Source organism: Macaca mulatta, chromosome 9 (genome assembly GCF_049350105.2).
Source record: "Macaca mulatta isolate MMU2019108-1 chromosome 9, T2T-MMU8v2.0, whole genome shotgun sequence".
Classification (NCBI taxonomy): Eukaryota; Metazoa; Chordata; class Mammalia; order Primates; family Cercopithecidae; genus Macaca; species Macaca mulatta.
In genome coordinates this window covers 57,658,576-57,686,407 of record NC_133414.1, presented here as the reverse complement: position 1 = coordinate 57,686,407, position 27,832 = coordinate 57,658,576, and the positions used below count along the sequence as shown (strand labels likewise).

Sequence of the window (27,832 nt, the reverse complement as noted above, 5' to 3'; positions counted from 1 at the left end):
TTTTTAAAGACACAGAAGTCACAATGAAACATGCTTTAAGGTTAATGCTTTAATGCATTGACATTTTCACTTACAAATGTACAATCTGCATATGTAGGAAAAAATCAGTTCCCTAGACACAACAGAATACTAGAGACGGGAAAGCAATCACAAAAAGATCAACTCTGGGGAGAAAGTGGAACTGCATTCCATGCCTTCATCTACACACACTAGGGAAGGAAAAAGAAATATTACAGAGGATCAAAACTTGTGGAAAATACACTTGGGTCATTTTGTCTCAACTGCAGGACCTTCTTATGATCCAGATGGCTATCTTGAGTCCTGGATAACCTAAAATGGGCAAAGTCTGGCCTTGTTCACAAATGATGACCCGAAACATTAACAGTTCTCCCTCTCCTCTTTAATATCCAAGACCCTGAAGCTGACTCAAGGAATGAAAAGAACAACCGGATCAGCATGTATATAATGTCACTGGCCAACTTCTTCAAGGTATGGACTATTTAAAAGTACACATGGAAGTAAAATGCTTACTCAAACCTGAATAAGAAGTTTCTTCTAACTCAAGTACTTCTTGACTTGTATGAAGTGTAGCACTGTAAACAAAGGACATCGTTGAGAAACCGAGGCTATCAAAACATTGGCATCTATGGGAGTTGTGGCCAAGAAATAAAATACCTGAGTGACCTTATCCCGAGTATGCATTTTACACCAGGATCAAGTCACTAGTGACAGTCAAGTTCCAGGCTCATCTATGGCTGCCTAATGAGGCTGGCCCCACTGGGATGGGGACTGGGGAGGGGACACACATGAGTGCCCAAGCTTCAGTCCACACCTCTCCCCTTCAGCCAGAAGCAGCCAAGGGAGCACAGGAACATCTGCCTCAATAGCATTTTGGCAGCAAAAATCAATACTCTGTGGTTCCTGGAATTCTCACCCAGCAATTCCAAGTTCAAAATTACCAGTACAACATGAAAAACTGTTAATAGTTTTTAAGTAAAGGGTACATACAGCTTTAATAACGATTATAATCTGAAGAAAGTCATTCTTCTTATACAGGATGGAGAATCCTCAAAGCAACATTTTAAACCATGGACACTAGACTTGTCATATATTACATCTATTCAGAGATGAGAGATAAACACACATCCTTCCATGTGGGAACAGATACTCCCATGTCAACAAGTCCCCTAGGATCAGAGAGAAAAGCAGACCCATGGTCACCACTCAGTTTCTCTGGCGTCTGACTTCAGATGGAGTCCCAGGTAGGTTGGCCTAAGTTGGCCTCAGAGGGAGGCAGCTGAGCAGCAAAGCAAGACAGCATGTGTGTAACCAGCCAGGCAAAATAACAAGTCTGTGCTACCTGGAGTGTATTTTCAGGACAACAGGACCATATGGAGTGTGGGGCAGGGACATTCACTGTGCTAAACTGCCTCTGTAAAAGCACACTGTTGAAAGCATGCAGGACAGAAAACTGGAATAATTCAGAGCTTAAAAACAAGAAATAACAGAAATGTGAATATTTCAAATACATACTTCAGAATATTGAAAATAAGAGCATTTGACAGAAAGGCTGGAATGGTTTTTCCAAAGACTCACACATTTTGGGGCTCAAAATTCAATGTTCTAAGCTTCTCTATCACAAAGAGATCAAGAACAAAAGCAAGGCTGGGGATCCTGGCCGGGCTGAGTGGTACCTTGAGCCGGTCCCTGTGTCCTGAGGGTCCCTGGGCCCCATTTCCCACCCATAACCCAAGTCTGCTCAGCTACGGTCTGCCCTGGTGCTCCGTGAACAGCCACAGGCCCCACTTCTGCACAGGATGGGCCTTCAGAGAGATGAGAGCATCTCCCGCACAGTGCAACCCCGTGAAGGCCTGAAATGGGAACGGCCTAACGAAGGCTCTCCTTCCGCTCCCTCGCTGTTCCTTTAACATTACTTCCTCAGCAAGTAGAAAACTAGGCTATCGGGAGGCTTAGGCAGACACACACTCAAACAGCTCTCTTGGAATAAAGCAAATCTGCCTCCACACACTTGTTTGTTATTGTTCCGGCTTCTCCAAGTTTTAAAGGATAAAGCCCTCAAACTTGCAGGCTCAAATCAATTCCCAGTGCGGGAAACGTTCTCCAAGTATGGCTACCAAAACCATACCAGAATAAGGTGAGAAGCAGCAGCTAGAGTCAGGCAGACTTCTGAAGCATCATTTTTCAAAGGCGGGTTGTGCCCTGTCATCCTGAGCCGTAGGCCTTGCCGGGGGCCTGTGGAGCCCCAGAGGGCAGGACAGGGGCTCTCACACCATGGCCCCGGGAAGTACCTGGGAGCTTACCAACCCACAACTCCTAAAGTAACAAGCAACCAGTTCTGGTCTGTGGTTTGAAAAAGTTAAATGGAAAGGTATAGCTTTTCTTGCCACAATTACTTATTAGGCATACAACACTATATTACCAGCATAACATGAAAATAAATTAACCCTTAAGCACTACACCTAACTCTAAAAAGAAAATGCCTTTCAAAACAGGTGTGCTCAAATAAGGTGTTCCGAGAGTTGCACAAGGACAGTCTTGGAATGAGCCAGTGCCCCGGAGAGCCAGCGTTTGAACACAACAGCACAGTTCAAACCTTTCTCTGTGGTACTTATGTGGATTAGTTACAATTATGACATCACTACTTTCAAAGGAACCATTAAAACTATTATTAAAAACATTTGTCACACACAGAAATGCCCTGCAAATCATATTATTGCACACAGGGTTATCAGAAGCTATGCACATCAAGACCTTGAGGCCCCTAGAAGACCCAAAATAGAGACCCTAAGGCCATGCCCGTGGCTGCTCCTGCCAGCATGCCCAGTGCCAGGTCACTGTCGTTGTCTCGATACCGCTCTCGAATGATGACTTGGTTAGCAGGCTGCTGTCCATAAAGTCCTAAAACAGAAGGAAAGTAGCAGATCTCTAAGCAGCAGTTTGTGAAGTTTAACATCACATGAAGTGCCAGTTCTCCTTTCACAAAAGGGATCTGCTGTCTCCTGTCACACTGGCACCCCAGCCCTCCTCCACAGCAGGCACATCGTATGGCCCACATCCCTGAAACCGCACTGGGAGGAAACCAAGATCCTCAGCTCACTAAGGGCCAAGGTCCCTAATCTGCAAAGAGCAGAACCCTAAAGATGCTTTCAGACTCCAGCCTTTGATTTCTACTTCAGCCCTCCACACCATGCTTACTGGGTGGCAGACAAATGGGGAACATGGGAGAGACACAGTGCCCAACAAAAGCCCAAAAAGGAAATGCTCACTTAAAGCAAATTAGCTTCTTAGTATGCATGCAAACCAATTTTTAAATTAAACCTTAAATCTGCACATATAACTTGATTTTTTTTCTTTTTTCTTTTTTTCTTTTTTGAGATGGAGTCTTGCTCTGTGCCCAGGCTGGAATGCAGTGGCATGATCTCAGCTAACAGCAACCTCCACTTCCCGGGTTCAAGCTATTCTCCCACCTCAGCTTCCTGAGTAACTGGGACTACAGGTGCCTGCCACCATGCCCGGCTAATTTTTGTATTTTTAGTAAAGACAGGGTTTCACCATGTTGGCCAGGATGGTCTCAAACTCCTGATCTCAAGTGAGCCACCCACCTCGGCCTCCCCAAGTGCTGAGATTACAGGCGTGAGCCACAGCGCCCGGTCTACTCTTCTTCTTTTTTGTTTTGTTTTTTGAGACAGAGTCTCACTCTGTCGCCCAGGCTAGAGCGCAGTGGCTCGATCTCGGGCCACTGCAAGCTCCGCCTCCCAGGTTTACGCCATTCTCCTGCCTCAGCCTCCTGAGTAGCTGGGACTACAGGCGCCCGCCACCACGCCTGGCTAATGTTTTGTATTTTTAGTAGAGACGGGGTTTCACCATGTTAGCCAGGATGGTCTCCATCTCCTGACCTCGTAATCCACCTGCCTCGGCCTCCCAAAGAGCTGAGATTACAGGCGTGAGCCACCGCGCCCGGCCCAGCCTACTCTTTTTTACTACATGTCTTTATGGAGAAAAAATATTTATGTTAAGAGGTGAAAACTTCAAAAAAACAAACCACAGACAAATATTTAATTTGCAAGACTAAAATTTACAACTGGAAATGTACTGTTTGCTCTCTTCCATGCTTCACAGCTACAATGCCTAGTAGCTAAGTAGCTTTCAAACTGCTCAGGTATTAATAGGGTTAGCTTTCCTCCTTGATCCTCTATTCCTTTAATGGTTCAAAGGCTGGCTGGCCAGGCTTGATGGCTGGCACCTGTAATACCAGCACTCTGGGAGGCTGAGGCGGGTGGATCACTTGAGGCCAGAAGTTTTAGACCAGCCTGGCCAACATAGTGAAACCCTGTCTCTTCAAAATTTACCAAAAAAAAAAAAAAAAAAATTAGCCAGGGGTAGTGGCGCATGCCTGTAATCCCACGCTGAGGCATGAGAATTGCTCGAACCTGGGAGGCGGGGGCTGCAGTGAGCTGAGATCCTGCCACTGCAATCCAGGGTCTGGGCAACAGAGTGAGACTCTGTCCCCCCCCAAAAAAAAAGAAAAAAGAAAAGAAAAAAAACAAACTACTCACTAGTGATGTGCACATGTGGATGAAGAGCAGAAGTGAAACCCTCAGTGATAACAAAGGTGAACATTTCCAACCACTTGCAGCACTACATACACTGAAATGCTCTTACTCAACTGAGTGCGCTCTTATCCCTATTCTGCAGATGGGCAAACCGAGGCACACAATGGTTAAGGACACTAAGGCCACACAAACCCAGGCATTCTGGCTACAGTATGCATTTATACCCACTAATGCCTCAAATCCAACAGAAGATGATGAATGACAAAAATCAAAAGGCACAGAGTAGTACAATGAAACCATTGTAAATCTAAGAGCTGATCTCGTACAGGTAACAGTATTGGAAGCAAGTGATTATTTTTGCAATGTTTAAATATCAAAACTAGGGAATTATGGCATTTACTTTCACAGCCCTGACATTTTAAAACATTCAGTAATGTTAACTCCAACTAGCCAAATGTAACACGATGGAACCTGTGAGCTGACCTAATGAAAAGCTCTCCTGGAAAAGCTGCATTCTCCTGCCCTTGCAGGTCATGCTGAGGTCCTCTGGCTGCAGGACCAGGCCACTCTCCTGTGGCTCCTGCTCAGCTCTGCTCCTGCACTGAACTCAGTCCTTGCCAGAATCAGCTGTGGATGCTTCCAGGTCACACTATTTTAATTGCCTAGTTTCACTAATACTACATAAATGGTCAAAATGTGAATGAGAAAAAGGCAGACACAGTTTCTATGGCAACTAAGATACTACAGGAAAACTAAATAAAGGAAGGTACTTTTACAAATTATCATCAAATCAGGGAATGGAGAAAACTATAAAAGATGGAAGGATGGGAGCACTATAGTCTCAAAATCTAGATGTCTGCTCTTGGACTTACCCCTGGAAACTGCAGTGCAATGACGTGTCATGAGGATGGTCTCTACAAGACAGAAATAGAAGACTCCAACCAAAGGAGCCAACTCAAAGCAAACACCCTAACCCCACATGATGAGAGAGCCGAACGAGCACCCACTAGTGGGTGAAATCACAGCACAATGTTTACAGAACGTCTACAGTACTCTGTACTTTCTCAATTGGCTGACCAACCACTGGTCCCAATCACTCAACAGAAAGCCTTAACCAGCTCTGTGCGTGACTAGGAGGGTTCTTGTGGACTAGCTCTAGGCTCTGAGACCCTGGCAGACAGGATGGCATGGAGGTGGCAAAGCACCCATCTGGTTGTCAGCACAAGCTGCTGTGTATCAACCACAAACCCAGCTGACCCTTCCACAGCAAGCAGGTCTGGGGGCTGCCTGGTCACCACCCTGAGGCAGGCTGCATAATGCCCACTGATCCAGCCCCTTACGTGGCAAGCATTCCGAGTACTGCCTGTGAGAGTGCTACTTCTACTCTACTGACGAGAGCTAAGGGCAAGGATGGACTCATTTCTGGAAGTGCCCTAAACAACCACGTCCGCAGTATCTGTGCTCTCTGTACAGTAAGAAAACAGCGGCAACTGCCCTAAGAAGCTGAGAAAGAGGCTGGCTCTCATGTGGCAAGGCTAAGGCTTAAAACTCACCACCCCATGGGATTTCAACAGAAAAATGTGCAAAAGGAAAATGATTCATAAAAGGGGATATAAACTAAAGCAACTCGATGATTCCACTTCAGACCTACTGAAGCTATCAAAACTTGCAGAGCACAACAAGCAATCTTTATGGGATTACAGATAAACCACAGCATCAGTGACTGCTAGTGATATTATCAGTTGGTAAATCATTCTGGGATCAACTTGGTAAAATGCTATCCAGATTTAATGTAATATTAAGAGTTGAAATGATTACAAATCTGGGATGTCCCTTAAACTAATCCAGAGGTAGAGAAAGGAGGCTGAGGTAGAGATAAAAGATTAGACATGATGTGGTAACTACTGAAGCCAGTGATGGACACATGATAGTTCATTATACCATCATCCCTATTTTTTATGTTTGAAAGCATTTATATTTTTAAATCATATCCAAAAGAACCCTCAAAAATGTCTATGCTTTCTGACGTATTAATAGAGATGCTTCTCAACTTACAATGGGGTTACCTCCCAATAAACTCATCGTAAGTTGAAACACCATAGTCAAAATGCATTTAATATACCTAACCTACTGAACATCATACCTTAACACAGCCCACCTTCAACTGCTCAGAGCACTAACATCAGTCTGTAGCTGGGAAAATCAGCTAACACAAAGTCTACTACAATCAAGTGTCGAAGATCTCATGTAACTGAATGAGTACTACGCTGAGAGTGAAAAACAGAATGGGGGTAGGAGTACCTGAAGTACGGTTTCTACTAAATGTACATTGTTTTTGCACCATCGTAAAGTCAAAAAATCATTAAGTCAAACCATCCTGAGTTAGGGCCTGTCTACATATACAGATATATTCTAGTTGGGGGAGAAAAAAAAAAGAACTATATTCTAGGCCGGGCAGGGTGGCTCACACCTGTAATACCAGCACTTTGGGAGGCCAAGGCGGATGGATCACCTGAGGTCATGAGTTTGAGACCAGACTGGTCAACATGGTGAAACCATCTCTACTAAAAATACAAAATTAGCCGGGTATGGTGGCACATGCCTGTGATTCCAGCTACTTGAGGGGCTGAGGCAGGAGAATCACTTGAACCCAGGAGGCAGAGGTTGTAGTGAGCCGAGATCATGCCATTGCACTGCAGTCTTGGCAACAAGAATGAAACTCCATCTCAAAAAAAAAAAAAGAAATATATTCTAATGCATATTCAATAGGAACAAAAAGGAAAATGACTAAAGATGTTCAAAGAAGTATCTACAATAGCAAAAGAAGAAAAAAAACAAAAGAGAGAGGAAAAAAACAGCCAATACTGGAAGGTTTAGTAACCCATCACCCAATATGATAATAGGCAATTACTAAAAATGCTTATGAGTATTATGTAGCACTTGGGATTCAATACATATAATTTAAAAACAAGACTAGAAACACAAATGCATGATTATAAGGAGAAAATATTTTATATGGAGGAAGTACAGTAGGTCCTCAAATAATAGTTTCATTTACCGTAGTTTCATTATAACATTAATAAGAAGAAAAGAACCGATTCCCCTCGGGGCACCGCCTGTGCAGAGCGGGAAGGTTCTTTCCACGTTTGCGTGGGTTTTCTTGGGATAGGTTAGTTCCTTCCCATCCCAAAGATGTGTCCCTGAGGTGAATCAGCGTGTCTAAACTGTCCCAGTCGGAGTGAGGGGGTGTGGGTGAGTGTGCCCTGCAATGAGATAGGATCCTATCCATGGTGCATTCCCACCTTGAGCCCTGAGCTGCTGGGAGAGGGTCCAGCCAGCCATGGCCATGAACTGAAATAACTGGGTAAATAATTATCTTACTTGTCTTTATTAATCTTACATGTATGTATAGCTCACATTAATTTCAATGGTTAATATTAGAAATGGTGATGTTTTTGTGACCAGAAATAAGCCACAGAAACTTAACTCTTGTTTATACCAATTAATCTGCGGTAAAATCAGTTTCATTACATGTTGTTTCACTGAAACTCAGAGTTTCCAAGAATCTACTGTTGATGTTAAGTGAGGACTTACTGTAATTCAAACAAAAGTATGTGTGCTAGACTCACAAGACAATGGACAAATATTTAATCTGTCATAATTCTTTATTATTTTAATGGTTTTTCAACTTGACATGAAAAAGAGTCAAGCAAAGCAGGATCCTCCCAAGTCCCTGCTAGTTGAGTGACTGTGCCTCAGATTCCCAGAAGAGAGCATTGTGGAATTTCTCTATTTCTACTCCAGACTCCAGAACCCGTTTTAAGTGCTAAATGCATCCAAAGCCAAAGCAACCACCAACAACTACAAGGACACCATCTGAGATTGTAACCAGAGGCCTCCTTGACTTCTCTGGGCACCACGATCAGTGGCCCACCCTTCTGGTACCAGCTCACCTCCCTCTGCCTCTGCACTGAGACACCATGCTAGTTTTGCTCACAGCCCGGGATTCCTCCTCCTCCTGCAAACCCCCACATTCCTGTCTCTCCTGAGCTCAGCCTCTGGCTCCAGCCCACCCACCTGTGCATCCTGTGCTATGGTGCTGTGCCCACTGTGCCTGGCCAGCCTCACTTCACAGGGGCCATCGACCACAGTTCTGCCCTCCCCACCCTCACTGCAGCCCCAGGAGTGGCCAGCATTGTCCCACACCTCCACCCTGCCAACCACCTTGCCCAGGAGACCCAGACATGATACCCCCACACCAGCTACTCACGCCTGCCATGTGTTTCATGTAAGGTGAAGAACAGAAAGAACAGACTCCAAGCCCAGAATAAATACAAGCCCTTTCCAGGCCTCTACTCCACTGTGAAACAGAACATCACCTCAGTAGTGATAACTTTCCAAGGACCTCACCAGAAGAACAGCTGAAAGGTCCCTCTCATCCCTCAAAATGGGCCTCTTACTCTGGCTGCTTCTCAATGTAAGTGAATCCCAATAAGTACGAAATTCTCTGAGAACTAATCCAGACACAATTAGCAAAGTTCTAAAAATCAAGCCTACTCTAGCTTTGCAGAGCAGTATGAAACTACCAAAGGCTTTTTTAAAGCACAGTAACACAGTGATTTGTGGTCTACAACCAGAAAATACAGCTCACTTAACCTTAAACTGAAAAATAAAAATGTTTACAGGTCTCTCTGGTCTACTCAGCAAATGGACAGAAATGAGGAATGAAAGGATGGCTTGAGTTACCTGCATATGGGTACTGGTAGGGCACGGCATACACCTGCCCATTCGCAGCATAGACAACTTGAGTTCCTGGCGGGTACGCACCACTATATGGCCCATAGCCGTACGCCTGCTGAAAAGAAACCAGCCCATTAGAAATACAATTGTGAAACTTCTAGTAATGTATTAAAATTGTGGTCTCCAGGTTGCAATCAATAAAATTTAACAGTCAATTAAAAAGACAAAACAAAACATGAAACAGTGTGGTTATGCCCCCTGTTTTAAAGTTACTAAAAAACAAACAAAAGCTACAATTGGAGCCCACTTTCAGGCTACAGAATGAAGAAGGCAGAAAAACACAACAAAAGAAGGGAACTGGACTTGCATGAGATTTGGATTTCAATTCAGTTGTGCTGTTAACCTGACCTTCAGTAAGTCACCTACCTAGGCCTTCCTTTGCCCATCTGTAAAATGATACGGTTGGACCAGGTGATAAGGAGATTCACCGAAACCACTATCCTCCAGGCGAAGCCAGCCTGGAAGCAGAACCCTCTGTGGCCCAAGTTCAGCAATTCCAGGCACAATATGGAAGATGAGGGTGTCCTGAGGTACCTGGGCAGGTGACTGATGGTTTTCGGGCTGTACACACCTATGAAAAGACATGGCTAGAAATGGGCAGCAGACCCACCTCAACCGGCAGTGAATGACCACTATGTGCTGAGAAATACTGAAATCAAGACCGGCCTTCCTGGCATACTCACAGGCGAGAGGAGATCAGACATACTTGCACAATCACTGTCATTCTGTGACAAGTGCTCTGATACAGGGAGAACAGAGGTGTAGCCAGGCAAATGTGTGTGTAGATCTAAACCTGTTATCTTACAAAAGCAGGAGACAAGACTCCCACTTCTCGAAGATGGAGTAGACATTCTTTCCTGTATTCCTCCTGCTAAGTACAACTACAATCTCTGGACATTATATACAAAGCAAACACAAGAAGACTGAAGAGTGAGGAGAAGACAGACCGGCAAGGAACTTTAGCACCCGAGGGAGGACCTGGGTTTCCTTTTTGTTTCACACATCCCACACTGGGTAATGGGGAAGGTGGCAAGCTGGAAGCGCCAATCAGTGCAGACCAAAAAGACCCTGAGAAGAGCTGCTCGCTTTAACAAAGAATCTAAGAAAGAAAGGAGCAACCTAGCAAGACAGATCATTTTTAGACAATAACCTCTCTACTCCAGAGAACCACCACAGAAAAACCTTCAGCCTCACACCAGCAAAGGCCAAGTGTGAAGAGCCTGAATTTCCATGCTCAGCAGGCACCGCCGGGTCCTCAGAACACCATTGAGTAAGACTGAGTAGGGGGCTGGGAATTTCTTCCCTGCCAGATGGAAACAAAACACCCCCATCCTGCTGGGTGGTGTCCACGGAGACCGTGTGGGGAGCCAGAACCCCACTCCCACCCAGCAGAAAATACGGTGCCCTCCCTATTCCACTGAGACCAAGCCGAGAGTGAGTCTTTCAGGACGTCTCAGTGGCAACCATGGTATCAGCGGAGGCTCTGGGGGAAGCAGTAAGAGCCTTTCCTCTTCTCAGACAGGGTGATTTCAGTGGAGATCTAGTGAGAACCTAAATTCACAACTCCCTCCACAGCGACAAGAAACCTGGACCATGGGTGTCAACTGAGGCTCAAGGCGAGCCTGGACTTCCACCTCTACCTGGCAGCAATAAAGCAGCCCCCGAGAAGCAGGTCTGCTAAAACATGAGATTTAAATAAGATTCAGTCTTACAGTACTTAAAATATACAGCTTTTGATCAAAAGCCATTCATCACACCAAGAACCAGGAAGATCTCAACTAAATGAGAAAAGACAACAAAAAACACAAACACAAAGATGGCAAAGATGTTGGAATTATCCAGAAAGATTTTTAAAGCAGCTATCATAAAAACTTTTCAACAAGCAATTATGAACATACTTGAAATAAATAAAAAATATAAAGTATCTACCATAAAACAGAAAAATCTCAGTAAAAAGTATATAGATACATACATTCAATTTTTTATATATCAAGATATAAAGAATAACCAAATAAAAATTTCAGAACTAATACAATAACCAATTTAAATAGTTCAATGAATGAGCCCAACAACATAATGGAGATGACAAAAGGAAGGAATCCATAAACATGAATATAAAGGGTAGAAATTACCCAATCAGAACACAACAGAGGAGAAATAGATTGAAGTAAAAAAAAAAAAAAAAAAAAGAGCATCTCTGGGACACATCAGACTGACAGGGATGTCATCAGAGTGCCAGAGGGAGTAGAAGGAGGCTGAGGTTGGAAAAGCACTCAAGAATAATGGTTTAAGGCCAGGCACGGTGGCTCACGCCTGTAATCCCAGCACTTTGGGAGGCCAAGACGGGCGGATCATGAGGTCAGGAGATCCAGACCATCCTGGCTAACACGGTGAAACTCCGTCTCTACTAAAATACAAAAAAAATTAGCCGGGCGAGGTGGCGGGCGCCTGTAGTCCCAGCTACTTTGGAGGCTGAGGCAGGAGAATGGCCTAAACCCGGGAGGCGGAGCTTGCAGTGAGCCGAGATCACGCCACTGCACTCCAGCCTGGGCCACAGAGCGAGACTCCGTCTCAAAAAAAAAAAGGAATAATGGTTTAAAATTTCCCCAATTTAGCAAAAACCCAAGTCCATATATTCAAGAAGCTGAATGAATACCAAACAGGATAATCCCAAAGAAATCCATACAAATACACATTACAGTCAAACTTTTGAAAACCAAAGTCCACAGAGCAAGCAGAAGGAAGGAAATAAAAGAGTACAATCAATGAAACTGAGAAACAGAAAAAGTGAATAAAACAAAAAGCTATTTCTTTGAAGCTATTTATAAAATTAATAAAACCTTTACCAAACTGTCAAAAAGAGCAAAGACAAATTACCAGTATCAGGAAAGAACGAACTGGAGGATTTTTACTATAGACTCTGCAGACATCACAAGGATAATAAGAAAACAGTATAAAGAACTCTACGCACATAAATCAGACAACTTATAAGAAAAGGAACAATTCCACAAACACTACAAACTATCAAAACCTACTCCATGCAAACTAGAGAATCTGAGTAGACCAGTCACTATTAAGAAAGCTGCATCTGCAGTAGGCCTGGAGGGAAAGGTCATATGAGGATACAGGGAGGAGAAGGCCATGTGCAAGCTCAGGAGGGGCCTCTGGAGAACCAACACTGCCAGCACCTTGATCTTGGGCCTTCAGCCTCCAGAACTGTGACAAATAGACGTGTGTTGGTTAAGCCAAACAAAGGAAAAAGAGGCCGGGCACAGTAGCTCACGCCTGTAATCCCAGCACTTTGGGAGGCTGAGGCAGGTGGATCATGAGGTCAGGAGATCGAGACCATCCTGGCTAACATGGTGAAACCCCGTCTCTACTAAAAAATACAAAAAATTCACCAGGCATGGTGGCAGCACCTGTAGTCCCAGCTACTCGGGAGGCTGAGGCAGGAGGATGGTGTGAACCCAGGAGGTGGAGCTTACAGTGAGCCAAGATTGCACCACTGCACTCCAGCGTGGGTGACAGAGTGAGACTCCGTTTCAAAAAAAAAAAAAAAAAAAGGAAAAAGAAAACAGATGTTGTCATTTAAAATCTCCCAAAAAAGAAACCTCTAGGACCTGACAGTTTCACTGGAGATTTCTACCAAATTTTAAAGAAGAATTAACTCCAATTCTACACAATTTCTCCCAGAAAAGAAAAGAGCAGAAAACACTTTCTGATTTATTCTATAAGGTCAGTATTGCCTTGATAAAATAAGACAAAGCACAAAGACAGAAAACTATAGACCAATATCCTTCATAAATATAGATGCAAAAATCCTTAACAAATATTAGCAAATTGAATTCAGCAATAAATAAAAAGAATCATACACCATGACCAAGTAGGTTTTATTCCAGGGAATGCAAGGCTGGTTCAGTATGTGAAAGCCAAACACTATAATACACCATATTAGCAGGCTAAAAAGAAAAACAAAACCTCACAATCATATTAATTACTGTAGAAAAAGTATTTAACAAAATCACTTTGGGAGGCCGAAGCAGGAGGATCACTTGAGGCCAGGAGTTCAAGACCACCCTGGGCAACAGAGCAAGACCCTGTCTCTACCAAAAAAAATTTTTTTTTTTTTGCAGCTGTGGTGGCTCAGGAGGCTGAGGCAGGATGATTGCCTCAGCCCAGGGAATTCCAGGCTGAAGTGAGCTAATGATAGTACCATTGCACTCCATCCTGGGCAAGAGAGTGAGTCTTCATCTCTGGGTGGGGAGGGAGGGGAGGGGAGGAGAGGGGAGGGGAAGGAAGGGGAGGGGAGGGGAGGAAGGCAGGAAGGAAGGCAGGAAGGCAGGCAGGAAGGCAGGCAACTGATACCCCGTCATGATAAACACTCCTGGAAACTAGAAAAAGGGAATTCTTAAACCTGATGAAGAAAAAATATAAAAAACCTCCAGCTAACAGCATACTTAATGAATGCATTAAATACTAAATAAATGCATACGTAAAAACTAAATTCAACACTAATTAAATACTGAATTAAACAGTACATTAATACTAAATGAATGCATACTTAAAACTGAATACACTGGCCGGACGCGGTGGCTCACGCCTATAATCCCAAAACTTTGGGAGGCAGAGGTGGGTGGATCATGAGGTCAGGAGATCGAGACCACCCTGGCTAACATGGTGAAATCCCATCTCTACTAAAAATGCAAAAAAAAAAAAAAAAAAAAAAATTTAGCTGGGCATGGTGGCAGGTGCCTGTAGTCCCAGCTACTCGGGAGGCTGAGGCAGGAGAATAGCGTGAACCCGGGAGGTGGAGCTTGCAGTAAGCCAAGATCATGCCACTGCACTCCAGCCTGGGCGACAGAGTGAGACTCTGTTTCAAAAAAAAAAAAAGAAAGAAAAACATTGAATACATCCCCCCTAAAATCAGGAACAAGGCAAGGATGTCTGCTCTCACTACTGTTATTCAACATAATATCTGAAGGTCTAACCAAGGCAATAAGGCAAGGTAAGGAAACAGAAGGCATACAAGTTACAAAGAAACACTGTTCCTATTTGTAGATGACATGATTGCCTATGTAGTATACCCCAAAGAATCTACAGAAAAAGGAACTAGAGTAAGTGAGCTTAGAAAGTTTACAAGTGCCAGCCAGGCGCCGTGGCTCACGCCTGTAATCCCAGCACTTTGAGAGGCAGAGGCAGGTGGATCACCTGTGGTCAGGAGTTCGAGAGCAGCCTGGCCATCATGGTGAAACCCCACCTCTACTAAAAAGACAAAAAATTAGCCGGGCATGGTGGCAAGCGCCTGTAATCCCAGCTACTTGGGTGGCTGAGGCAGGAGAACCGCTTATACCTGGGAGGCAGAGGTTGCAGTGAGCCAAGATAGTGCCACTGCACTCCAGCCTGGGCAAGAAGAGCAAAACTCCATCTCAAAGAAAAAAAAAAAAGCAGCACGTTCCACACAACAGACTTACATACAAATCAGCTCAGTCAGCACCCCAAGCACCCCAACAAGAAGACATCCCAAAGTATTTGACATGATTTTTGTAAGGATTATTTTCCCCAAAATATAGCATTTTTTTCTGACTATAAGGAGAATTCGAGTAATTCATTCCATATAAACTACAGATCATCAAAATCTCATTACCCAAAGCAACTATCATTAACATGATGCATTTTTAGATCTTAAAAACTTGTTACACATTAATACAGCACATTACAATGTGCTGAACTATATAAAATAGTTGCTTTATTTCATGAAAACAAAAGTTGGTAAGAAATCATCTGTTTTAAGAAGAAAAGGTTTAGAGTACATTTCTAATTTCATTCAAAAAACAAAGCAGGACAGTAGCAGAGACCCCAAGCTTCCCTCGCCTGAAGGCTCAGGGTTCTCCCTACCTCAGGGGCCGGTGCAGCATAGGCCGTGTATGGTGGAGGCGAGGAAACCACGGATGTCTCATCAGTCATGACTGCAGAGCCCACATACACCTGCGGGAGAGAGGAGAGGGTGAGGGCAGGACAGCTTCCCAGCACCTGTGTGCTCAATGATGCTGTGCATTGTCCCTTTTATTTAGCAAATTAAAAATTTTAAAAGACAAACAGATATATAGCTCTCTGCAAAATAGGAAAAACTTTCCCGGTCCAGTGGGTGCCCCCAGCCCTACTCTGGTATCCTCTAAATGCAGGAGCGAAGTGCTCCTCACTCAACCCCTAAGAGGATTACAGCTCTCACAGCCAGGAAGGCACTCAGAGGCCCCACTGTTACCCAATGCCTTTTAAAAGATGTTACTTCAGGCCAGGTGCAATGGCTCACATCTGTAATCCCAACACTTTGGGAGGCTGGGCGAGAGGATCGCTAGAGCCCAGGAGTTCCAAGGCCAGCCTAGGCAACAGAGGGAGAGCCCATCTCTACAAACAACAAGAAATTAACTGGGCATGGTGCTTATGGCCCGAGCTACTCAAGGGGCTAAATCTCAAGGATCACTTGAGCCGGGGAGCTCCAGACTGCAGTGAGCCAAGATCAAGTCACTGCACTCCAGCCCAGGCAACAGGGCGAGACTCTGTCTCCAAAGAAATAAAGATGTTACAGCACTCTCAACAGTCCTTTATTCACAAATAAAAACCCTACAATCTAAAATGTATCAGAGATTATGTCCTATACACAGTCTGTTTTTTACCTTAAAAAACAAAATTCTTCGTTAAATTACTCCCCAATGTAATTTAAAGAAAAACATGTTAGCGCTTCAAAAAAAAAAAAAAAAAAAAGGGGGGGCCAGGTGCAATGGCTCACGCCTGTAATCCCAGGATTTTGGGAGGCCGAGGTGGGCAGATCACGAGGTCAGGAGTTCAAGACCAGCCTGACCAACATGGTGAAACCCCATCTCTACTCAAAATACAAAAACTAGCTGGGGGTGGTGGCATGCTCCTGTAATCCCAGCTATTTAGGAGGCTGAGAAAGGAGAACTGCTTGAACCTGGGAAGCAAAGGTTGCAGTGAGCCAAGATCGCTCCACTGCACTCCAGCCTGGGCCACAGAGCAAGACTGTCTCAAAAAAAAAAAAAAAAAAAAATCCCACAAAGAATCATTTGTGGAGCTTGCCCTTAACTGTATGGATCGTTAATACTAATTTTACCCCAAAAAAAGGATTTTCATGCAGAAAAGGTAACAGCAGCTGTAGAATAAGCTTAGAATGAAGTTGTGTTGTGCTAACAAAAGAAGAGAACACTGACGCTTGGATATTAAGCCTTTTACTTTCTTCTCCTACATGCACACATTCTTCTGTAAGCTTTATCCATCTTTTCTTTTCTTACAAAGATAAAGGAAGGGAAAATCCCATCTAAAGAATGAAAACTCTGACCAGAGTCATACTTCCTTGATCCCTGACAGATAAAGATGGCATTACAAGGCTCTTACAAATGAGGTTCACTGTCTCAGTGACCTCCTAAGGCCAGAAACAGGACGAGAGACAAGTACTAGTCACAAAAATGTTTGTTTCACAAGGCTGAGCTCCCATGCATGAAAAGGATCCTGAAGTTCTTTCTCTTAGCCTTTACTGCAAACCACAGCAGAATTCAAAGTGTTGCAGAACTTTGAGAAATACAAACGTTTCTAGAAAGCAACACTGGAACAAGCATGCTTGTGTGAGGAGGGTGCTTCCTGCCAAAAATGTTTGGCAAACCCAGCTTGCTCACTGTTGGTGAAAGGTGCCCACCCAGTGCTACCTGCCCATTCACGGCTGGATGGCCAAGAAGCCCATTTTCCCCATTCTCCAATTGTTACAATAAGACCATGTGAAAACATTACTGGTGGCCAGGTGTGGTGGCTCACGCCTGTAATCCCAACACATTGGGAGGTGAAAGTGGGAGGATCACTTGAGCCCAGGAGTTTGATACCAGCATGGGTAACATAGTGAGACCTCATCTCCACAAAAACATTTTTCTAAATAAGCTAGGCACGGCAGCATGGGCCTATAGTCCCAGCTACTGGGAAGGGGAGGCTGAGGTGGGAGGACCATTTCAGCCCAGAGGTAGAAGCTGCAGTGAACTGAGATAGCACCACTGCACTCAAGCCTGGGTGAAAGAGTGATACCTTGTCAAAAAAAAAAAAAAAAAAAAATTATAGGTGATTGCCATTAGCAACTTACTGTGTTTGTCCTAGAATCCTGGAGTGTAAATTTCCAGGCCCTGGAGAAAAGAAAAAGGGTACTTTATTTAAGGCAATCCAGTATTTCAATGATTCTCAAACCAGAGTTGACATCAGAATTCCTGAAAAGATCTGTTTAAAGAACAGGTCTTCAGGCCTTGCCCCAAACCACTTGAGACATGCCCTAGGAATATATATTTTTAAAAATTACATCCATAATAGATACATAATATTTGAAACATAATCTATACTATATTTTTTACTTTACTTTTTAATAAATGTGAAATGCACTGCCACTTGCTTTGTCAGTTCATGGCATACACACAGATCTTCTTCCTTTTTAACAGCTATGTAATATTCCATGATACAAGTAAATTTAGATTATTAGCAATTTTCAACATTAAAAAGAATGCTGGAGACCGGATGTAGTGCCTCATGCCTGTAATCCCAGCACTTTGGGAGGCCAAGGCAGGGAGATCACTTGAGCCCAGGAGTTCAAAACCAGCCTGGGCAACATAGTGAAATCCTAGCTCTACAAAAAATACAAACATTAGCTGGGCATGGTGGCACATGCTTGTAGTCCCAGCTACTTGGGAGGCTGAGGTGGGAGAATGGCTTGTGCCTGGGAGGTCGAGGCTATAGTGAGCCAAGATCACACCAGTGGACTCCAGCCTGGATGACAGAGAGAGGCTCTATCTCAAGAAAAAAAAAAAAAGAAGAAAAGAATGCTATTAACATCCCTATTACCCTTGCACTCTTATGTAGACATTTCCATAGGGCAAATTCCAAAGACTGAAAATGCCACATCAAAGGATATAAACATAATTTATTTCAGCAGGTATTGCCAAATGGCCCTGTGAAACTATTCTAAGAATCTCTATACCTACCTACTTTCCACTATATTGTCAAAGAAACTAGATACCTGAATCTTAAGTATCACAAGAGCTTTCTTAATTGATACACAAAAAGTGGTCTCTCACCTGGGCACGGTGGCTCACACCCGTAATCCCAGCACTTTGGGAGGTTGAGGTAGGTGATCACCTGAGGTCAGGAGTTCGAGACCAGCCTGGTCAACATGGTAAAACCAAGCTTCTACTAAAACCACAAAATTAGCCAGGCTTGGTGGCACGTGCCTGTAATTCCAGCTACTCCAGAGACTGAGGCAGGAGAATTGCTTGAACACAGGAGGCAGAGGTTGCAATGAGTGGAGATTATGCCATTGCACTCTAGTCTGGGCGACAAGAGCAAAACTCCATCTCAAAAAACAAAAAAAGCGTTCTCTTGAGCACTCCCTCACTCCTTTACCTCTTACTTTTTTTACTGACCCTATCCCTCTTATCTTCATCAATTCCTTTTATGTTTTATTCTCATTTTACTATCTCCCTGAGTTGAAAGATGCATTCATTTATTTTCAAGTGTTCTTGCTTTTTTTTTTTTTTTTTTTTTTTTGTTTGAGATGAAGTCTCGCTCTGTCACCCAGGCTGGAGTGCAGTGGCGCGATCTTGGCTCACCGCAATCTCTGCCTCCCAGGTTCAAGCAATTCTCCTGCCTCAGCCTCCCGAGCAGCTGGGATTACAGGTGCCCACCACCACGCCCAGCTAATTTTTGTATTTTTAGTAGAGACGAGGTTTCACCATGTTGGCCAGGCTGGTCTCGAGCTCCTGACCTCAGGTGATCCATCCATCTTGGCCTCCCAAAGTGCTGGGATTACAAGCGTGAGCCACCGTGCCCAGCCAAGTGTTCTGGCTTTCTATGGAATGCAGTTAAGTTGCAAAATTCCCCAACTGATTTTGTATGCAGCATTCCATTGTCATTCACTTTGCTAAAGGGTATCATACTGGATTATTCATGTATCTTATATAGATTTTGTTGTCATTTCAGGTGGAAGAGTCTAGTGTGGCCTTTGGTCTGCAAATTCTGTTCGATTATTTCAGAACATTTCTCTTGCCCTGAATTTCTAATTACCTCTTTTGGGTTCTGTACTTTATGAACATCAATAATCTTTCTGAACTTTTTTTAGTCCAACGTATCTCTGATCTTTTCATCTTTTTCCCCTCACTGAGAGTATCTCCAGTCTTTCCCTCCATGCCAGTGATTCACTTTTCGTTTGGGGTTGTATGCAAGGGAAGACCACTTTCCTCAGATGATAATGTGAATGGCACCCTCTTGACAGTGACAGACACAGAAGAGGAGAAAAGAAACGTAAATCTCTGCCCTCACACAGCATATATTCTAATGAAAGTAGATGATGAACAAGATAAACAGCTGGTAGCTGGTGAGTGTGTATGGGGACAGGGAGATGTAATTTTAAATATGGTGGCCAGGAAAGCATTCCTGAAGACTCTGCTTCTGTTCCTTGGGTTTTATTTCCCTCCACTCTAGGAGCTTTTCCTGAGGCTTACATTTTCCTTTTCTTATTTTTCCTTCATGGTATATCTGCATAGCTGCCAAGCCACTTCCTTACATCCTGCTCATGTTTAACATGGGAGGTGATATCTAAAACTTGTTTGCTCTCATAAAGTATGAGTTATTTCTCCTTGACACTCTTCCTACCTAATCTGGTATCAACTGGTAGTTCCACCCTGTTCCACCTCAGTCCAGCCCAGCAACAGTTTGATGGCTAGGTGTCACCCTCACAATCAACATTCTGTAATATGAGGGCAGAGGGCTAGAAGAGAAGGAAATCTCTTCTGAGAATGAGTAAGTCTTTTCTGAAAAATCTGGGCCCTACACTCTCTTCTGAGCATATTCCTTTGAATGTCCCATGCTAGTGCTCACTTCACCAGCCAGAAAATTACCCAACTCCTGTGAGCTTCAGTGCCTTTCAGTGCCTTGCAATGATGAGTCCTGGGAGAATCGTCCAGCCTCAGCTGAGGCCCCAAGGACATCACATTCTCAAGAACTTTTTTCCTTAGCTTCTCCAAAAAGTAACTTACACTTAATCAGCATCACTCCAGACTACAGGGTAATACCGAAATTTGCAAGATTTAATTAACTTATCTAGTTACTGCTTCCGGGATTCGGGTAGGATTAAAAAACATATCAGTAGAATCATCTATTTCTTTCTTTAGCTGTTTGTAGTTTGTGCTTGAGATCAAACTTCTTTGTTTGGTCACCATTGAAATGTTTTCCCCTGAGGGAAGATGATCTAATCCACTTCACCGTCTTTCTCAAAGGTCTCTATTACGGGTTGAATTGCGTCCTCATGAAAAGGATATGCGTAAATCCTAATCCCCAGTACCCTGGAATGGGACCTTATTTGGAAACAGGATATTTGCATATGGAATCAAATTAAGATAAGGTCACAGTGAATGAAGGTGGGTCCTTAATCCATTATGATTGGTGTCCTTTATAAGAAAAGAGAATTCTGGACACAGACACAGCAGAAGGCGGCCATGTGACAACAGAAGCAGAGACCGGAGTGATGTGGCTGCCAGCCAAGGAACACCAAGGACTACCAGAAACCACTAGAAGCCAGGAAGAGGCAAGAAAGGATCCTACCTAGCATCTCAGAGGGAACAAGGACCTGCTGACACACTGATTCCAGACTTGCAGCCTCCGGAACTGTGAGGCAATGAATTTCTGCCATTTCCGTCACTCAGTGTTCAGCAATTTGTGACAGGAGCCCTAGGAACTGAGTTTCCTCACTCTTTACTTTCTTGCTTTTCTGGTCATTTTATTTCAACTATGCCTATTACCCACTGTGAATCTAATAATGAAAGAGAGCATGATGACCCCATCAAAAAGTGGGCAAAGGCTATGAACAGACACTTCTCAAAGGAAGACATTTATGCAGCCAACAGACACATGAAAAAATGTTCATCATCACTGGTCATCAGAGAACCGCAAATCAAATCCACAATGAGATACCATCTCACACCAGTTAGAATGACGATCATTAAAAAGTCAGGAAACAACAGGTGCTGGAGAGGATGTGGAGAAACAGGAACACTTTTACACTGTTAGTGGGACTGTAAACTAGTTCAACCATTGTGCAAGACAATATGGCGATTCCTCAAGGATCTAGAACTAGAAATACCATTTGGCCCAGCCATCCCATTACCGGGCACATACCCAGAGGATTATAAATCATGCTGCTAGAAAGATACATACACACGTATGTTTACTGGGGCACTATTCACAATAGCAAAGACTTGGAACCAACCCAAATGTCCATCAGCGATAGACTGGATTAAGAAAACGTGGCACATATACACCATGGAATACTATGCAGCCATAAAAAAAGGATTAGTTCATGTCCTTTGTAGGGACATGAATGAAGCTGGAAACCATCATTCTGAGCAAACTATCGCAAGGACAGAAAACCAAACACCACATGTTCTCACTCATAGGTGGGAATTGAACAGTGAGAACAGGTGGGAATTGACAGAGCGGGGAACATCACACACTGGGGCCTGTCTTGGGGTCGGGGGAGGGGGGAGGGATTGCATTAGGACATACACCTAATGTAAATGACTAGTTAATGGGTGCAGCACACCAACATGGCACATGTATACATATGTAACAAACCTGCACGTTGTGCACATGTACCCTAAAACTTAAAGTATAATAATAAAAAAAAGAAAAAAGAATTAAAAAAAGAGAGAGCATGACGAGACTGCTATTCCTTTCTGCCATTTTCTCCACAATTCGATAGGCCCAGGCAGTCTCAGAGAGGCAGAAACCAGAATTGGAAAAGCGACTCTTGCATTTCTCTCACACATCCACTGAGTCCCTTATTCTGACGCCTGAAAGAGAACTCCATGCCCATTCTTTTCATTTTTTGGTAATCAGAAGTTAAAATAGAAAATACTTTTTAAATTAAACACGTAAGAAAGCAAAACTTACAAGCAATCGTCTGTGCTTTCTGCACAAAGACTAATTGTTTTCCCATCTCGACAAACAATCTGGAGCATGCAGTCTTTTGACTTTCCATCTGGAGGCTGAATATCTATGAAAAATAAGCAGAAGAAAAAGAACTTTTTTCAGGATTTCTTCTTACATCTTCTAAGAACTACCAGCTCAGAGAAGCAAAGGACTAGACAAAAAATCAAGCGCTACATCTATGAAAGAACCCCCTGCCTTTCCAATAATGCAGAAAGAAAGAACATAGCTAGGCTAACTGACAGGACCAGCCACCAAGATGACGTCTACAAAATGTATTCGGCTCACTGCAACCTCTGACTCCCGGGTTCAAGCAATTCTCTGCCTCGGCCTCCCAAGTAGCTGAGATTACAGGCACCTGACACCACACCTGACTAATTTTTTTGTATTTTTAGTAGAGATGGGATTTCACCATCTTGGCCAGGCTGCTCTTGAACTCCTGACCTCGTGATCCACCCACCTCAGCCTCCCAGTGCTGGGATTACAGGCATGAGCCACTACACCCGGCCAACATCCCAGATTTTAAGCAATTGATTGCAGTCACCATCAAACAGAAGCCAGTTTCTGAGTACAAAATCAACAGTCTAGGGTGGCCTGTGCTTCTTGAGGTTCCCAGCGCTCTGGTTCCCTCTGCACGAGAAGAAGAGACGTGGACTGTGAGTTTAACTCAAGTGAGAAAATTGATTTGCCCCGACCATGTGGTTCACAACCTAAGTGCCTGGGGCGCCACTGTGGCTGCCCCTCTGAGATGGAGCCCTTCTTCAATCTGTTAATGAAAGCAGAACGGGGAAGGAAGAGGACCCAGTTCCCACCGAGACAGAGGAAGAGCAGAAGACAGAAGTTGGCCAAGACAGGCCAGATCACCCCGACATTCCTGCCCCGTGCGGATGTTGATACAGTCCACTGGCATGTGGACCTTATCCTCGATATTCTGCCGAGTCTGGTCATCATAATAGATTAGGTGACCATCCGACCACAGATCAAACCAGTTCTTCTTCCAGCGCTTCAAAATAGTACCTGGAAAAAAATAGTAAGGTTGGGTTTTTTTAAGAGATAGAGTCTTATTATTTCACCCAAGTTGGAATGCAGTGGCTATTCACAAACATGATCACAGCTCACTGCAGCCTTGAACCCCTGGGCTCAAGCAATCCTCCCACTTCAGCCTCCCATTTAGCTGCAACTGCAGGCACATGCCGCCATGCCCAGCTGAAAGGTTGGCTTTGAGCCAAAAGAGCAAGGACACAGTCACAGCAGAAACAAAAAGAACTCTTCCCCTGGCCCCTTAATGACACCTGTATAGAATTACCCAAAGCAGTCCCTCAGAATGAAAGCGAAAGCCGAGCCCAGGGCCCGCCCACTGGTGCGTTAGCAGGCTGCATGCCGCACACACTGGCAACAGAGAATGCTGCCAACCAACTTAGAAGTCCCAACACTTTCAAATTAAGGTGTTTTTTTTTTCTTTAAAAAAAAAAAAAGCTTACTTTTCAGCAAATGAAACATATCTAACATTTAATTCCTCATACAGTACTAAACTTTAAACCTTTCAAACTTTTCAAGTTTCTAAATTTCCAAATATTGTCTACATTTGCTAGATCAGAAAATGCTGGACTGTAAAGTCTCTATATGCAAATAAAAATAATACCTACCTCTTTTGAAGAAACACATTTCGGCCAGGCACGGTGGCTCACGCATGTAATCCCAGCACTTTGGGAGACCAAGGCGGATGGATCACTTGAGGCCAGGAGTTCGAGACTAGCCTGGACAAGACAGTGAAATCCCATCTCTACTAAAACCACAAAAAATTAGCTGGGCATGGTGGTGGGCGCCTGTAATCCCAGCTACTAGGGAGGCTGAGGCAGGAGAATCGCTTGAACCCAGGAGGTGGAGGTTGCAGTGAACCAAGATCACACCACTGCCCTCCAACGTGGGGGACAGAGCAAGACTCTGTCTCAAAAAAAAAAAAAAAAACCACATTTTTTTCTTGTCCTTAAGAGCTTTCACAGATACTCTCTCCTACCATTTCGCACAGGAAGCTTACAGTGTGGAAGGCACCCCTGATGCATACACTGGATAAATGAGCACAGCAGGATATAGACCAGGCCCTGCCTGGCCTCTCATGCTGTGCACATCCTACTACCTCACATATTTCTGTCAGCTTGAGCAAATTCAACCTTTCATTTGTGATCTTGGACCAGGTATTTAACTTTATAAAACAGTAATTTCCTTGACTGCATGAAGGGAAAACCCCTGCAGTGGACTTAAAGGCCAGTTCTAGCTCCGGTCATCTCTGTACCTTCCTCACTGCCCACTACACCTTCTGTTCCTGTACACCTCACCCCATTCTTGGCCAACACACACAATCCCATCTTATGTACTTCCCTTTATGTTGTCGTGCCTGCAACTGGTGTCAACCAGATACGTAGCATCCAGCTTTCCTGCCAGTATCAGGCACTCTCCTCACCAGGAGGGGTGTCCACTGCACTTGCCCAACTGACCACTAAGTGATACCCAAGCATCCATTTGATTGGCTGCCTGAGCTGTGCAGAAACTGCCAAACACGCTGGGCGCAATGGCTCATATCTGTAATCCCAGCACTTTGGGAGGTTGAGGTGGAAGGATCGCTTGAGCCCAGGAGTTTGAGACCAGCCTGGGCTACATAGCAAGACCCCATCTCTACAAAGAGCAAAATAGGCAGACATGCTAACACAGGCCAGCAGTCCCAGCTACTTGAGATTCTGAGGCAGGAGGACCAGTTGAACCTGGGAGATCAAGGCTGCAGTGAGCAGTTATCACGCCACTGCACTCCAGCCTAGGCGACGGGGCAAGACCCTGTCTTAAAAATAAAAAGAAAAGCCAGACACGGTGGCTCATGCCTGTAATCTCAGCACTTTGGGAGGTCAAGGCGGGCAGACCATGAGGTCAGGAGTTCAAGACCAGCCTGGTCAACATGGTGAAACGCCGTCTCTACTAAAGATACAAAAATTAGCCAGGCCTGGTGGTGCACACCTATAATCCCAGCTACTCAGGAGGCTGAGGCAGGAAAATCACTTGAAACTGGAGGCAGAAGTTGCAGTGAGCTGAGATTATGCCATTGCACTCCAGCCTGAGCGACAAAGACTCTGCCTCAAACAAACAAACAAACAAACAAACAAAAATCCCTACTAAATAGAGCCACAGAAACACAGAGACAGGTGGAACCACTGGGTCAGGGAGTTCTGCCCAAGTATCTCACCTGCCATCAAAGCCCTGGCTGCAGACTCCCAAATCAGGCTGTCCTCCAGAGGCCAGGACCGGGGCCCAACAGTGTATGTAGCAATGGCAGGAAAAGAAGTCCTAAGGACGGCTTTGCCTACATGTAACCACATCACATGTGGGTCTCTGCTACTCTACAACCCCATGAATGTAATACATCTCACCTCGTTTTACTGGCATTGATACTTCTACTTTCAGGAAAGAAGGAAAATTAACTCACACGTATGGGGATGGGGTTATGTATAGATAAGTCTTCTGAATACACATTTCTGAAACACCCATGGACCAGAATACTGGAAAAGTCTATGTGACTTATCTAAATTACATCCATTTTATGTACGTCCCCATGCTAGGCACTGATGGGGAGCACAACATTGTCCAAAGGGTCATTGATCAGTATGTTGACAAAGCACTTACATTGAGTTGTGGCAGAGAAGGGAAAGCTTACCCTCAAACAAGGGTGTGGCAGAGCCTGGCGAGAAACACCAAAGGACATCTGAAGGGCCAGCAAAGGAGGGCACACCCTCAAGGTCTGAGCAAGGGTCCCCATGTCCCCTGACTATGGGGAGGCTGGGACCACAAAACCCAAGACTAGGAAACTTGGGGGTCCAGGACTTCCTTCGTGAAGCTGACACTACAACACCTCTGTCTATTCTAAGACTACAGGACCATCACAGACAAAGGGGCACACGGTTCAGCTCCAGGTTGGGACCATGGAACTCGTCACAGACACACAGGCTGAAGGCCGGTCTCCGGGTGCATATAGAGTCAGTGTTGAAATCACACAGTTCTGACTTTGAATGTAGGTTTGTCACCCATAGTTTACACTTAGACAAATTACCTAACCTCACTGAACCTCAATTTCTTCAACTGGAAATAATACCACTTACCTATCATACAGCTGTTGTGAGAATTAAGAATATATACATAAAATCTTTTCAACAGGAACACAAATGATTCATAAACAATAGTTTTTATAAACCATCTCAGGTATGCCATCAATTCTCACGGATAGACTTGACTTTAGCTGATTTCTGAAAGTATCCCTCATAGATAAACTCACGTCTCTGAACAATCAATGGTATGTGATACAGCTCAGTTTTTGACTAGAATCATAAATGACATAGTAGTCACTTTTCCCTTAGCTTCACTCTTTCTAGTATAACAGAATATCCTGCTTGCTCTTTTTTTTTAATAAATAAGACTGGTTCTTCCCACTTTAAAACACAGTATGAATCCCACCTGAAGTGACAGCCTCACAGATAAGCAGACAGTGTATGAAAGATAGGTTTGTGGAGATAAGCCTAGGAAAGTGGACCTCAATCCCATAAGAAAAGAACTGAGTCTCTTCTCTAGTCCTTTTGGAGACACAAAAGTTTTGGTTTTAGATAAACTCATTGCCTCAGATCAACTCTTCAGCCACATAATTAGCAAGACACCAATATCTGAGAATCTGAGTCACTGCTCAATCCCCAGAGGAGAGAGGCAGAGAGACCAGCACCTCTGTGCCAGATCTCGGCTGGGCTGTTAGATCCAGGCAGTTCCAGATTCATCATTAACAATAAAGCACGTGGCTGGGCACAGTGGCTCACGCTTATAATCCCAACACTTTGGGAGCCGAGGCAGGCAGATCACCTGAGGTCAGGAGTTTGAGACCAGCCTGGCCATCACGGAGAAACCCCTTCTCTACTAAAAATACAAAATTAGCCGGGTATGGTGGCACATGCCTGTGATCCTAGCTACTCGGGAGGCTGAGGCAGGAGAATCGCTTGAACCCAAGAGGCGGAGGCTATGGTGAGCCGAGATCGCACCATTGCACTCCACAACGAGAGTGAAACTCTGTCTCAAAAAAATAAATAAAGTAAAATAAAATAAATAAAGCACGTTAGTGAGGAGAGCGAAAGCAGCAGGGACTGCCATTGTTTCCTGGTTCCTATCAACTCAGCAACCAAGGAGGAGCTTCGTGGTGTGCAAGACAGTTCACAGAGATCTAGGAATGTCCAAGGGAAAACTCAAGGCCACGGCACTCATAAAACTTGGTATTTGTTTTTAAACATGATCAGCTTTAAGCAAACAGAAATAGAGATTGCCTTCGGCAATGCCGATCGCAGGCCGCACATCCTGTACTCACTCTGTCGCAGCAACCAGCCACTCTTCACAAATGCCATCTCTTCACCTACAGA

The 27,832-nt window shown here is 44.2% G+C and overlaps 1 protein-coding gene across 1 annotated transcript; it reads right to left on the bottom strand.

The window, feature by feature from the left end:
• Positions 1 to 31: 31 nt before the first annotated feature.
• On the bottom strand, positions 32 to 27,832 carry LOC144331115 (pleckstrin homology domain-containing family B member 2-like). Its single transcript, XM_077946323.1, has 5 exons — positions 27,781 to 27,832; positions 23,262 to 23,414; positions 22,362 to 22,464; positions 9,321 to 9,429; positions 32 to 2,919 (listed from the first exon to the last, which is right to left on the bottom strand). The coding sequence occupies exons 1-5, from the start codon at positions 27,815 to 27,817 to the stop codon at positions 2,806 to 2,808; spliced, it is 516 nt and encodes a 171-aa protein (XP_077802449.1). The 5' UTR covers positions 27,818 to 27,832; the 3' UTR covers positions 32 to 2,805.

What these genes read in the sequence shown, in the direction of transcription:
- LOC144331115 (XM_077946323.1), bottom strand. Translation starts at nt 27,817, where the DNA reads ATGGCATTTGTGAAGAGTGGCTGGTTGCTGCGACAGA. An exon ending in TGGCTGGTTGCTGCGACAGA is followed by an intron (nt 23,415 to 27,780) that starts GTGAGTACAGGA and finishes ATTTTTTTCCAG; the next exon opens with GTACTATTTTGAAGCGCTGG. An exon ending in CTACCAGTACCCATATGCAG is followed by an intron (nt 2,920 to 9,320) that starts GTAACTCAAGCC and finishes CTTCTGTTTTAG; the next exon opens with GACTTTATGGACAGCAGCCT.